The sequence below is a fragment of the Aotus nancymaae genome, unplaced genomic scaffold (genome assembly GCF_030222135.1).
Source record: "Aotus nancymaae isolate 86718 unplaced genomic scaffold, 86718_ANA_hifiasm-v0.15.2.pri h1tg000108l, whole genome shotgun sequence".
NCBI classification, from domain to species: domain Eukaryota; kingdom Metazoa; phylum Chordata; class Mammalia; order Primates; family Aotidae; genus Aotus; species Aotus nancymaae.
Genome location: NW_026988523.1, coordinates 35204608 through 35218661, shown reverse-complemented (window position 1 = coordinate 35218661; position 14054 = coordinate 35204608). Strand labels below are relative to the sequence as shown.

Here is a 14054-nt window from a genome sequence, read left to right as displayed (position 1 = left end):
AGTGCTGAGATTACAGGCGTGAGCCAACATGCCCAGCCTATACTACCATTTTCTTAAATAACTAGTCATTCTGGCTGGGCGTGGTGGCTCATGCCTGTAATCCAAGCACTTTGGAGGCCAAGATGGGTAGATCACCTGAGGTTGGGAGTTCAAGACCAGCCTGACCAACATGGTGAAACCCGTCTTTAAATAAATAAATAACTAGTCATTCTACTACTCTAGAACAATAATTTACCATATAAGATCCTTTGTTTTTTCCCACTGAGATTTGCAGGAGCCTTTCTTATGTAGAATTATTCCCTTTTCTTTATAACCTTCCAAAAATACATCTGAACATCCATAACTTTCTTTACATATCTCTCCCCTACTTGTTCCTTTCTACGTGGTTTCATAAATAACTTTTTCAATTCCATAATTTGAATCATCCTTTAGGGAACTTTTGAATTAGACACAATTATTTTTCTCAATAGAAACACATCTTTGGTATGTTTTATATAAACCTAGGAAGCAAGAAATCCTGAACTATCAGATACTAGCATTTTTTTTTTTTTGATATGGAGTCTTGCTCTGTTGCCCAGGCTGGAGTGCATTGGAACAGTCTCAGCTCACTGCAATCTCCGCCTCCCATACTCAAGCAATTCTCCTGCTTCAGCCTCCAGAGTAGCTGGGATTACAGCTGCCTACCATCATGCCTGGCTAATTTTTGTATTTTTATTAGAGACAGGGTTTCACCATGTTGGCCAGGCTGTTCTTGAACTCCTGACCTCAGGTCATCCGCCCACCTTGGCCTCCCAAAGTGCTGGGTTTACAGGCATGAGCATTTTATAGATCAGAACCATTCCATAGTTTAAAAAATTTTTTATTGAGAGAGATCCAAGATGGCTGATTACTAGCAGCTCAGGATTGTAGCTCCCAGTGAAAGTGCGGAGAATGAAAGGATGCCACACTTTCAGACGAATTTTTGTTGCTCATGGACCAGGAGATTCCCAGCGGAGGAGCCCTACGGGTCGCCAGCACGACTCTTGTGGCCAGTGTGGTGGTTTTGCGGGTGCCTGGGCACGGTGGTTCTTGGTGCAGAGTAAGCGGGACTGGGTCCCCTTTTGGCCGACGTTTGGAGCTCCAGAAAGACAGTCGCCTATTCAGCTGATTGAAGGATGGACTCAAGAAGGGAGCCAGGATGGAGATTCCCGGGCAGAAAAGCACCATCAATCTTAACACCGCTGTTTTGGCCGGTACAGTGGATGGCTCAGATTTTGGAGCTAGGAATTAACAAGTTGGACGTCCACTCAGAGACCTAATTAGAAAGTCGGTAATTACAAAGATCACAGATGAATAAATTTATAATGAAGGGAAGAAACCAGCCTAAAAAGGCAGAGAATACTCAAAATCAGAATGCCTCTCCCTCTACAGGGGATCACAGTTGCTCATCAGCAACGGAACAAGCCCTGATGGAGAACGAGTGCATTCCATTAACAGAAGTAGGATTCAGAAGGTGGATGATAAGAAACTTCTGTGAATTAAAAGAACTTGTTCTAACCCAATGCAGAGAAACTAAGAACTTTGAAAAAAGTTTTGACGAAATCCTAACGAGGATAGACAATTTAGAGAGGAATATAAGTGAATTAATGGAGCTGAAAAACACAACACAAGAACTTCGAGAAGTATGCACAAGTTTTAACAGTCGAATTGATCAAGCAGAAGAAAGGATATCAGAGGTCGAAGACCAACTTAATGAAATAAAATGAGAAGACAAGATTAGAGAAAAAAGGATAAAAAGGAATGAGCAAAGTCTCCAAGAAATATGGGACTATGTGAAAAGACCTAATCTACGTTTGATAGGTGTACCTGAATGTGACGAAGAGAATGAATCCAAGTTGGAAAATACTCTTCAGGATATTATTCAGGAAAACTTTCCCAACCTAGTAAGGCAGGACAATACTCAACTCCAGGTAATACAGAGAACACCACAAAGATGTTCCTCAAGAAGAGCAACCCCAAGGCATGTAATCGTCAGATTCATTAGGGTTGAAATGAAGGAGAAAACACTAAGGCCAGCCAGAAAGGTCAGGTTACCCACAAAGGGAAGCCTATCAGACTCACAGCAGATCTCTGAGCAGAAACCCTACAAGCCAGAAGAGAGTGGGGGCCAATATTCAACATCCTTAAAGAAAAGAACTTTCAACCCAGAATTTCATATCCAGCCAAACTAAGCTTCACAAGCGAAGGGAAAATAAAATCTTTTGCGAACAAGCAAGTACTTAGAGATTTCATCACCACCAGGCCTGCTTTTTTTTTTTTTTTTTTTTTGAGACAGAGTTTCGCTCTTGTTACCCAGGCTGGAGTGCAATGGCGCAATCTCGGCTCACCGCAACCTCCGCCTCCTGGGTTCAGGCAATTCTCCTGCCTCAGCCTCCTGAGTAGCTGGGATTACAGGCACGCGCCACCATGCCCAGCTAAGTTTTTGTGTTAGTAGAGACGGGGTTTCACCATGTTGACCAGGATGGTCTCGATCTCTTGACCTCGTGATCCACCCGCCTCGGCCTCCCAAAGTGCTGGAATTACAGGCTTGAGCCATCGCGCCCGGCCAGGCCTGCTTTACAAGAGCTTCTGAAAGAAGCACTACACATATAAACGAACAACCAGTATCAACCTTTCCAAAAATATATCAAAAAGTAAAGATCATCAACATAATGAAGAATTTACATCAACTAATGGGCAAAATAGCCCGCTAGCATCAAATGGCAGTATTAAATTTACATATATTATTGTTAGTCCTAAATTTAAATCGACTACATCCCCCAATTAAAAGATACAGACAGGCAAACTGGATAAAAAGCCAAAACCCATCAGTATGCTGCATCCAGACCCATCTCACACGCAACGATACACAAAGACTCAAAGGGATGGAGGAAGATTTACAAACCAAACGGAGAGCAAAAATAAATAAATAAAAAGCAGGAGTTGCCATTCTCGCCTCTGATAAAATAGACTTTAAAGGAACAAAGATCAAAAGAGGCAAAGAAGGACATTATATAATGGTAAAAGGATCAATGCAACAAGAAGAGCTAACGATCCTAAATATATACGCACCCAATACATAAGACAAGTTCTTAATGACTTATAAAGTGACTTAGACTCCTACACAATAATAGTGGGAGACTGTAACATCACATTGTCAATATTAGACTGATTAACGAGACAGAAAATTAGCAAGGATATCCAGGACTTGAACTCAGATCCGGAACAAGTAAACTTAATAAACATTTATAGAACTCTCCACTTCAAATACACAAAACATACATTCTATATCACACCTATTCCAAAAGTGACTACATAATTGGAAGTAAATCACTCCTCAGTAATTGCATAGCATTTCATAGGTTTAAATGAAATATTGGTTGGCTGCTTGTTTGTTATTTTCTTCCCTTATTCCTTCCTGTCTCCATTGTTAAGCACAATTATTGGCTTAAAAGAGGTTTTCAATACTCATTTTTAGACTGCATTCTAGCCTGGGCAATAAAGCAGTACTCCCGTTCTCTCTCCCTCTTTCTCTTCCTTTTTCTTCCTCTCCTTCATTCTTTTTTTTTTCTTTTTTTCTCCTCTCTTCCTTTTTTTCTTTCTAAAAAAAAAAAAAGAAACAATTTTTTATTTTATTGTAAAACGTTTCCCTATATAATACTCCTTTCTTAACTGGAAATGACCCAGGCATCCAATAAGTATCCAAGATGATTTTAAGATTTTAAATTATACAAAAAGATTATTACAAGCATTTATCTCATTACATTTACCTAATTTTTTGTCATTATTATCATTTTTTTGAGACAGAGTCTCACTCTTGTCACCCATCCTGGAGTGCAGTGGCACAAGCTCGGCTTACCACAACCTCCACCTCCTGGGTTCAAGAGCTTTTTGGCCCTCTGCTTCCCAAGTAGCTGGGATACATGCACCACCGCACCTGGCTAATATTTGTATTTTTAGTAGAGATGGGGTTTTGCCATGTTGGCCAGGTTGGTCTTGAATTCCTTACCTCAAGTGATCTACCCGCCTTGGCCACCCAAAGTACTGGGAATATAGGTGAGAGCCACTGTGCCCAGCTAGAACTTTATTAGACAAAGCTGGTCATCACTCAGAGTTATCTCCTAGTTAACCATTTTTAAACTCTGAACATTAGATGAACCACTAAGTAAGAATCTTAAATGCATGGGCATTTTGCCAGTAACTCAGAAGATCCAGCTATTTTCATTGAGCCAACAATCTTAAATTAGTCTTATTTATACAATTCTGAAGTCATTTCTATTTCCATCAATTATTTAATTAATTAATTTAGTTTTTGAGACAGGGTTTCTGTTGCCCAGGCTATAGTTCAGTGGGATGATCACAGCTCACTGCAGCTTCCACCTCTTGTGCTCAAGTGGTCTTCCCACCTCAGCCTTCTGTCTTCTGTGTAGCTGGGACTACAGGTGTATGCCACCACACCTGGCTAATTTTTTTTTTTTTTTTTTAGAGATGGAGTCTCACTATGTTGCCCAGGATGGTCCTGAACTGGGCTCAAGCAGTCCTCCCACCTTAGCCTACCAAAATGTTGCAGTTACAGGTATGATCCACTGCACCCAGCCTTTATTAATAATTTTAAAACAAGTTTTATTTACCAAAGGATTCCTATGATCTTGAAAAGCATTTGGACTTACTTAATTTATGAGTACTCATTTACTTATAAGCCAATTTGATAGCATGTTAGACACAACACATATGTGTGTATACACATATCTGAACATGTATACACACACAAAGGTCTGTATTAGTCTGTTCTCACTCTGCTATGAAGAAGTACCCGAGACTGGTAATTTATAAAGAAAAGAGGTTTAATTGACTCACAGTCCGCAGGACTTGGAAGGCTTCCAGAAACTTATAATCATGGCATCCTTGAAGGAAAAGCAAACACGTCCTTCTTCACATGGTGGCAGGAAAGAGAAGTGCCAAGCAAAGGGGGAAAAGCCACTTGTAAAACCATCAGCTCTCATAAGAACTCACTATCATGAGAACAGCAGCTTGGGGGTAGCCACCCCCAGGATTCTGTTATCTTCCACCCGGTCCCTCCCAGAACATATGGGTATTATGGGAACTACAATTCAAGGTGAGATGTGAGTGATGACACAGCCAAACTGTAGCTTTTACCTCAGAGTTCTAGTTGTAAGATAATATAAATTCACCACTTTATTAAAGATAGTTGGATTTAAATTATTTCTGACAATACTGAAACCTGTTTACATGGCTAAACTTTGTTTTTTTCTGGAGGAAAGCTGTAGACTAGAATTTGGATAAGATATTTTTCATAACAGTTTTGACTTTAAAAACCTCTTTTATCATTTTTTTCCCCTTCAGTTTCAGAGGAGGAGGAGATGATTAAAAAGGGCAGGAAAGATTAGTCGAGCGTGGTGGTACATGGCTGTAATCTCAGCTACTCGGGAGGCTAAGGCAGGAGAATCCCTTGAACCCGGGAGGCAGAGGTTGTGGTGAGCTGAGATTGCGCCATTGCATGCCAGCCTGGGCAACAAGAGCGAAACTCTGCCAAAAAAGGGGTGGGCAGGAAAGAAAGAAAGAGGGAAAGGAGGGAGAATGAGGGGGTGAAAGAGAGAGAGAGAGACAGCAAGCCAGAATACTCGTTGACAGATGAAGGAGCACCTTCTCATGACAACTTCAAGATCAGAGGTCTTGGACCCAAGACCTTGGGATTGTCCCAGGGTGGGACTCTAACCCACTATCCTAGAGAGACATGACCAGTAGAAGTATAATAAAAGAGAACAGAAGAGGCAGAAAGGGAAAGGAAGGTAGGAAAAAGAGGCTCCTGGAGCAGCAAATGTGAATTGGGGGAGAGTGATAGGGTAAACAGTGTTGTTCAGGGGGTGTCCTTGGAGCCCCTGAGACAGTGGAAAACTCACCCAGCAGTGGAGACACCAAAAAAAAGAGTTCAGGCAGCCACTTTTCTGCCATTGCAGGGAGTCATCGTCAGGTCAGGGATCCAGGGACTCCAGAAAAATGGGCTTGAACAAGGCAGCTCATTTGGGATCCTCATTTTGAGCAGAAAGAAAAACAGGAAGAGACCTGTTAAAAAAATACAATTTCTGACTTCAGGAGGGACTTAGAAGAGGTTGCTGAAGTGGGTGGAATGACAAAGAGAATAAAGAAAAATGAAACAGCACCAAATGCTGAAAAACTCAATTATCTAGACATTGGCCAGCGAGGGTCCTCACACCAAATGCTGAAAACCCTGGAGCATCTGGGGGTGGCCAACACTGAGGTCCAAAGACATGAGACCTAACACAATTGGGGCCACAGAACAATGTGACTCTGACATCCCAGAGTCAGCACAAGGGAATACCTCTCAAAATAACAAAAGCTTACCTTACATAGAATAGAAACAACTGCTCAAATTGCCAAAACAGAGACTACAAACTTGACAACAGGATGAACGTAAGCATGCATTTAGGCACTAAGAGCAGAAAAGTAAAATCTCTGGTCATTGGAAGCTAAAGAGAAAAAGTCTGAGAAAAGGTGACAAGGTAAATTATAAAGGCCTTGGGTGTCCAGGTGTGCTTCTGTCTGAGGCATCCAGGTGATGGGGGACAATGAACTGACTAACAACCCAGAGGCACCATTCCCATTTCCTGATTGACTTTAAAGGGTAAAGAGAGAGAGAAGAGGGTGAAAGAGAAAGTAAATCAGTTAAAGAACACCACATCTAGCCGGGTCTGGTTGGGGTACCTGTAATTCCAGCTATGTGGGAGGCTAAGGCACGAGAATCGCTGGAACCTGGGAGGCAGAGGTTTCAGTAAGCGGAGATTGTGCTATGCATTCCAGCCCAGGTGACAGTGTGACACTCCATCTCAAAAAACAAAACAAGCAAAAAGCACCACATCGGCTGGGCACAGTGGCCTGTGCCTGTAATCCCAGCGCTTTGGGAGTTCGAGGTGGGTGGATCACCTGAGGTCAGGAGTTAAAAAGACCAACCTGGGCTGGGCGCGGTGGCTCACGCCTGTAATCCCAGCACTTTGGGAGGCCGAGGCGGGTGGATCACAAGGTCAAGAAATCGAGACCATCCTGGTCAACATGGTGAAACCCCGTCTCTACTAAAAATACAGAAAATTAGCTGGGCATGGTGGTGCGTTCCTGGAACCCAGCTACTCAGGAGGCTGAGGCAGGAGAATTGCCTGAACCCAGGAGGCGGAGGTTGCGGTGAGCCGAGGTCGCGCCATTGCACTCCAGCCTGGGTAACAAGAGGAAACTCCATCTCAAAAAAAAAAAAAAAAAAAAGACCAACCTGGCCAACATGGTGAAACCCCATCTCTGCTAAAAATAGAAAAATTAGCCATGAATGGTGGTGCACGCATCCCAGCTACTTGGGAGGCTGAGGCCCAAGAAACTCTTGAACCCTGGTCGCGGAGCCGAGATTGTGCCACCGCACTCCAGCGTGGACGACCAAGTGAGACGCTGTCTCAGAAACACACCACATAGAGGGGGGACAAAGGGGGCATTCACCTTTTCATAGAGGCCAAATGGTGCCAGTCGGTCTTTGGGTTCAAGAAATTCTTGTGCCTCAGCTTCCCGAGTAGCTGGGACTACAGCCGGCTAATTTTTTGTATTAGTAGAGCCGGGGTCTTGCCGTATCGAACTCCTCAGCTCAGGCAATCTGCCTGCCTTGGCCTCCCAAAGTGCTAGGATTACAGGCATGAGCCACACTCAGCCCAATCTGTCTTTATTTACTTTTTTTTTTTTTTTTTAAGTTTTTTTTGAGACAGTGTCTTGCTCTGTCACCAGGCTGGAGTGCAGTGTTGCAGTCTCGGCTCACTGCAACCTCCACCTCCTGGGTTCAAGTTACTCCCCTGCCTCAGCCTCCCAAGTAGCTGGGACTACAGGCGCGCCACCATGGCTGGCTAATTTTTTGTATTTTAGTAGAGATGGGGTTTTACCATGGTGGCCAGGATGGTCTCAATCTCCTGACCTTGTGATCTGCTCACCTTGGCCTCCCAAAGTGCTGGGATTATAGGTGTGAGCCACTGCACCTGGCCTCCAATCAGTCTTAATTTAGGGTCTGGCTAAAGGTCTCCCTCAGGTTCATTTGACGACTTACTGGTCCCTTTGTAGTCACCAAGGAATGATGTATGTGAACCCCAAAATCGGGACTGAGCACTGGAAGGTTCTTGGCTTTGCACTGGAAAGAATCATGAATGAGCCAACAGAGTGAATTGAAAGTAAGTTTGCCAGGGCGGTGGCATGTGCCTGTAGTCCCAGCTACTCCGGAGGCTGAGGTGGGAGGATCGCTTGAGTCCAGGAATTCTGGGCTGTAGTGCACTGTGCAGATCGAGTGTCTGCACTAAGTTCGGCATCAATATGGTGACCTCCTGGGAGCGGAGGACCACCAGGTTGCCTAAGGAGGGGTGAACTGGCCCAGGTCGGAAACGGAACAGGTCAAAACTCCCGTGCTGATCAGTAGTGGGATCGCGCCTGTGAATAGCCACTGCACTCCAGCCTGGGCAACATAGCAAGACTCTGTCTCAAAAAAAAAAAAAAAAAAAGAATAAGTTTATTAGAGCAACAGAGGAAGGGAAATGGCTGCTCCGTAAGAAAGGGTGATAGTAGCAGCAGCAGCAGCCCTGTGGATCACTGGCTAGCTGTATGTATACAAAGATGACAAGGAAAAAAAAAAAACAGTGCCAAATGCCAAAATACCTGAGTATCTGGGCATCAGCCCATGAGGGTCCTGGTACCAAATGCTAAAAACCCCAGAGCATCTAGGGTGTGGTCAACAGTGGCCCCTAAAGGCATGATAACTTCTGTAGGTTGCCATGACATTTGTAAACTGTCATGGTACTGGTGGGAGGTTCTTTTAGCATGCAGATGTAATGAGGGAAACAGGAGGTTGCTTTCATCACCGTCTTGCTTTTAGCTGGTTTTGGCCAGTTTGTTTGATCAGCTCCTGTTTTGTTCAACGGGGTCTTGTGAACAGTGCTTGGAAAACAAGTCCTGCTGATCTCCTACCTCAAATGGAATGTGAGGTGACAATGGGGCCAGCAAGTAAAAATAGAAATCTAAGATTGAAGTATAGTAAGAGGCAAGGACTAGAATTGTTTACAGTGTTAGTCATGGTTCTTCTCCATGGAAACAGACATGGAGGGAAAAGAGCAGTAGCTTAAAGACAACCTTGAATCAAGGAAGACTATAACAGAGAAGGAACAACTGGACAAGTAGTAGTAAAAGTGAAAAGAGGGCCGGGCGCGGTGGCTCAAGCCTGTAATCCCAGCACTTTGGGAGACCGAGGCGGGTGGATCACGAGGTCAAGAGATCGAGACCATCCTGGTCAACATTGTGAAACCCCGTCTCTACTAATACAAAAAAATTAGCTGGGCATGGTGGCGCGTGCCTGTAATCCCAGCTACTCAGGAAGCTGAGGCAGGAGAATTGCCTGAACCCAGGAGGCGGAGGTTGCGGTGAGCCGAGATCGCGCCATTGCACTCCAGCCTGGGTAACAAGAGCGAAACTCCGTCTCCAAAAAAAAAAAAAGTGAAAAGAGGAATGAGAGCTTTAAGAACAAGGTACTTTAAAATTTAGTACCTTGTTCTTAAAGGAGGGATAAGGATAATGCCTGAGAAAAAGGTTATATTTGAAGATTGATGATCTTGGAGAATAGATTAAGGAGTTTGTTGTGAAAAGAATATTATATGAAGGAGTTAAAGAGGAGGGAATGAATGGGGCTGGGAACAGTGGCTGATACCTGTAATCCCAACACTTTGGGAGGCCAAGGTGTGAGGATCTTGTTGCCAGGAGTTCAAGAACAGCCTGGGCAACATAGCAAGATTCCATCTCTGGAAAAAGCTTTTCAAAATTAGCCAGGTGTGGTGGTGCATTCCTGTAGTCCCAGCTACTCAGGAGGCTGAAATAGGGGAATAGCGTGAGCCCAGGAGTTCAAGGTTGCAGTGAGCTCTGATTGCACCACTGCATTTCAGCCTAGGATAAGTTGTATTTGTGATATGAAGACAGAAGGAACTAGGGCAAATTATAAGATTAAAATGCTAGAGAAGGAATGGATAAATAACTATGGCTTCATAGTCACTTAGCTATTGGTAAGTGTAATTAAGAGATTTTTAAAGTCAGTTTACAGATACCCAAATTTAGATAAACATTTATTGTTTAGTATTATCTGTGATATCACTCTCCTTCATTAATCTGGAGAATTGAAAATTGATTCTACCACTTTGCACTTTAGTTAGTTGTATATACAAGTAATAGCAATAAAAATAAAATGAGTGTCTGCCCAGAATTTTTCTTCAAGTAACTTTTTTTTTTTTTTTTTTTGCCAATTAGAAATGTAACACAAAACAGAGAGGAAGAAAGAAAGATTGAAAATTCATATATGTCTACTTTGGAAAATATTGAAAACTTTAAAGGATAAAATAAAAATTACTCATAACCCTACTATTTAGTGCATGTTCTTTTTGTTTTATTTTCTTTTAAGTAACATTTTAGTTTTCTGATTATGAAAGCAGCAGCATCATATACACTGTAGAAAAATGAAAATACTACGTAGAAAAGATAGCTGGATTATTTTTGAAGTACTGACATTTTGTTACAATTGATATGTTGTTAAATCATGTTAAATGATGCTTCTTTCTTTTTTTTTTGAGTGGAGTCTCACAGTCACCAAGGCTGGAGTGTAGTGGCCATGAACTCAGCTCACAGAAACCTCCACCTTCTGAGTTCAGGTGATTTTCCTGCCTCAGCCTCCCGAGTAGCTGTGATTACAGGAATGTGCCACTGCACCTGGCTAATTTTTATATTTTTAGTAGAGACTAGGTTTCACCATGTTGGCCAGGCTGGTCTTCAACTCCTGACCTCAAGTGATCTGCCCGCCTTGGCTTCTCAAAGTGTTGGAATTACAGGCAAGAGCCACCTTACCCAGCCTAAATCATGTTTCTTGACTGTAGGTGTTAGTGTTTAAACCTTTTTTCTTTTTTCTTTTTTTTAAGAGATGAGATCTCACTCTGTCATCTAGACTATAGTACAGTGGTACAATCATAGCTCTCTGTAGCTTCTAACTCCTGAGCTGAACTGATCCTACCAAGTAACTGGGACTATTGGCAGGAGCCACACCATCAAGCTAAAAGAAGCCGGGATTACAGACCTGCAGCACCATACCCAACCTTTTTTTTTTTTTTTTTTGCAGACACAAGGTCTCTGTAAGTTGCCCAGCATGGAAATTTTTTTTGTTGTTGTTTGTATTTTTAACAGATGAGGTCTCATAATTCACTGTAACCTAGAATTCCTGACCTTAAGTGATCCTGCTGCCTCAGCCTCCTAAAGTGCTGGTATTACAGGTATGAGCCACTGGGCTCAGCTAGAAATGACTTTTTATTTATTTATTTTGAGAGATACAGAGTCTTACTCTGTAGCCCAGGCTAGAGTGCATAGTACAATAATGGCTCACTGCAACCTCTAACTCTTGGCTTCAAGCAATCCTCCTGCCTTGTCCTCCCAAAATGCTGAAATTATAGGCATGAAGCCACAAATGACTTTTTTTTAGACAGGGTCCTACTATGTTACCCAGGCTGGAGTACAGCGGTGCAATCATGGCTGACTGCTGCCTCGACCTCGCAGGCTCAAGTGATTCTTCCACCTCAGCCTCCCAAGTAGCTTGGACTACAGGTGCATACCACCATGCCTGGCTTATTTTTGTATTTTTTGTCAAGACAGGGTTTCTCTGTGTTAGTCAGGCTGGTATTAAACTCCTGAGCTCAAGTGATCTGCCCACCTCAGCCTCCCAAAATGCTGTCACAGCCATGAGCCACCATGCCCAGCCCACAAATGACTTTTTAAACAAGCATACCAGGACTTTTTAAACAAGCATACCAGAACTTTTAATCTAAGCAAGTATTGCCCTTCAAAATACAGAGGTTCACTTTGGTAGGCAGAGCCTCTTCCACCAACATTTTTGCTACTTAAAAAATATTTGATATTAGAAAAAATAGATTTGATACAAAAGTTAGCTGGGCATGGTGTCGCGCGCCTGTAGTCGCAGCTACTTGAGAGACTGAGGCAGGAGAATCGCTTGAACCCGGGAGGTGGAGGTGAGCCAAGATTGCGCCATTGCACTCCAGCCTGGTGACAGAGCGTGACTCTGTCTCAAAAAAAAAAACTGGGGTCAGACATGGTGGCTCATGCCTATCCCTGCACGTTGGGAGGCCAATGTGGGAGGATTGCTTAAGGCCAGGAGTTTAAGACCAGACTTGGCAACATAGTGAGACCCCATCTCTATAAAAATAAAATAAAATTAGCTGGGCATGGTGGCAGAAGCCTGTAGTCCCAGCTGCTTGGGAGGCTGAGGTGGAAGGATCACTTGAGCCCAAGAGGTTGAGGCCGCAGTTAACTGAGATCATGCCACTGTACTCCAGCCTAGGGGACAGAGCAAGACCCTGTCTTAGCAACAGCAAAAAGTTGGAACTACTTTTTAAAACTGTCCCTGCCAAAACATTATCAGCTGTACCACAAAATCATTTTTCATATTCTATATAGAGAAAATGTTCCTTTTTTCTACAACATTTTTTTCTCTCTGATTCCACATTGTTTTTCAATTTAATTCCCCTCCCTAGAACTCTTTAGGATCCCACCTTCCATTATATATATGTTGGATGCTAAAAGACCTCAGAAAGAGAAGCTGAGCAGGATAACAGAAATAGAGAAAGAATGCTGAGTGTGTTGGCTCACACCTGTAATCCCAGCACTTAGGGATGCCGAGATGGGTGAATCACTTGAGGTCAAGAGTTCGAGATCAGCCTGGCCAACATAGTGAAACCCATCTCTACTAAAAATACAAAAAAATTAGCTGGGCATGGTGGTGGGTGCCTGTAATCCCAGCTACTTGGGAGACAGAAGGAGAATCGCTTGAACTCAGGAGGTGGAGGTTTCAGTGAGGTGAGATCACGCCATGCACTCCAGCCTGGGCAACAAGAGCGAAACTCTGTCTCAAAAAAAAAAGAAAGAAAGAAAAACCTTATTCAGACGTTCCGAGCATATCTATAACTTATTTACTGCCAGCCTAAGAACTGTATGTTGATAACATCATCAAAATTACTATTTCTTTCTTTCTCTTTTTTTTTTCTTCATATGAGCTGTGGCTTTGTTGTATATATATATATTTTTTATTTTTGAGACAGTCTCGCTCTGTCACCAGGCTGGAGTGCAGTGGTGCAACCTTGGCTCACTGCAACCTCCGTTTCCTGGCAATTCTCGTGCCTCAGCCTCCCAAGTATCCTGGGATTACAGGCATGCACCACCACACTCACCTAATTTTTGTATTTTTAGTAGAGACAGGGTTTCACCATGTTGGCCAGGATGGTCTTGATTTTCTGACCTTGTGATATGCCCACCTTGGCCTCCCAAAGTGCTGGGATTATAGGCATGAGCCACTGTGCCCGGTCAAAATTAACATTTTTAAATTTTATTTATTTATTTTTTGTCGACAGAGGCTCGCTCTGTCACCCAGCCTGGAGTGCAGTGGTTCGATCTCGGCTTACAGCAACCTCTGCCTTCTGGGTTCAAGCAATTCTTGTGCCTCCTGAATAGCTGGGATTATAGGCTCCTGCCACCATAGCAGGCTATTTTTTTGTATTTTAGCAGAATACATACAGGGTTTTATCACGTTACCCAGGGTGGTCTTGAATTCCTAAAGCTCAGGCAATCTGCCCTCCTTGGCCTCCCAAAGTGCTAGGATTATAGGCATGAACTACCATGCCCGGCCAATGATAACATCAAAAATTAGCCGAGAACAGTACAAATCAACTAATTATAAGCTAAAATCATGCTACTCGCTTTTAGGAGCCAAAGAAAGAAAAAAGCATAAGTGGAAATTAGGGTATGTAAGTCAACTTCAGAAGAACAAGGAAAATTCTATTAGAATAAACACCATTTAAGAGGGAGAGCATCTGGCTTTTTTTTTTTTTTCGCAGGCAGGGTCTTGCAGCGTTGCCCCATCTGGAGTGCAGTGGTGCAATTATAGCTCCCTG

At 43.1% G+C, this 14054-nt stretch overlaps 1 protein-coding gene across 7 annotated transcripts in view; it reads left to right on the top strand.

Annotated features, from left to right (window-relative positions):
• The window catches only part of GON4L (gon-4 like), a 115834-nt gene that overhangs the window by 23807 nt on the left and 77973 nt on the right, over positions 1-14054 (top strand). For 5 of the 7 annotated variants that reach the window (XM_012449855.3, XM_012449854.3, XM_064370541.1 and 2 more), the window contains one exon: positions 4505-4594. The exons of the other annotated variants lie outside the window; for them this stretch is intronic. In XM_012449855.3, the coding sequence (XP_012305278.2) occupies positions 4505-4594 (90 nt within the window). The remainder of the gene's footprint in view (positions 1-4504; positions 4595-14054) is intronic. 7 annotated transcript variants of the gene reach the window in all.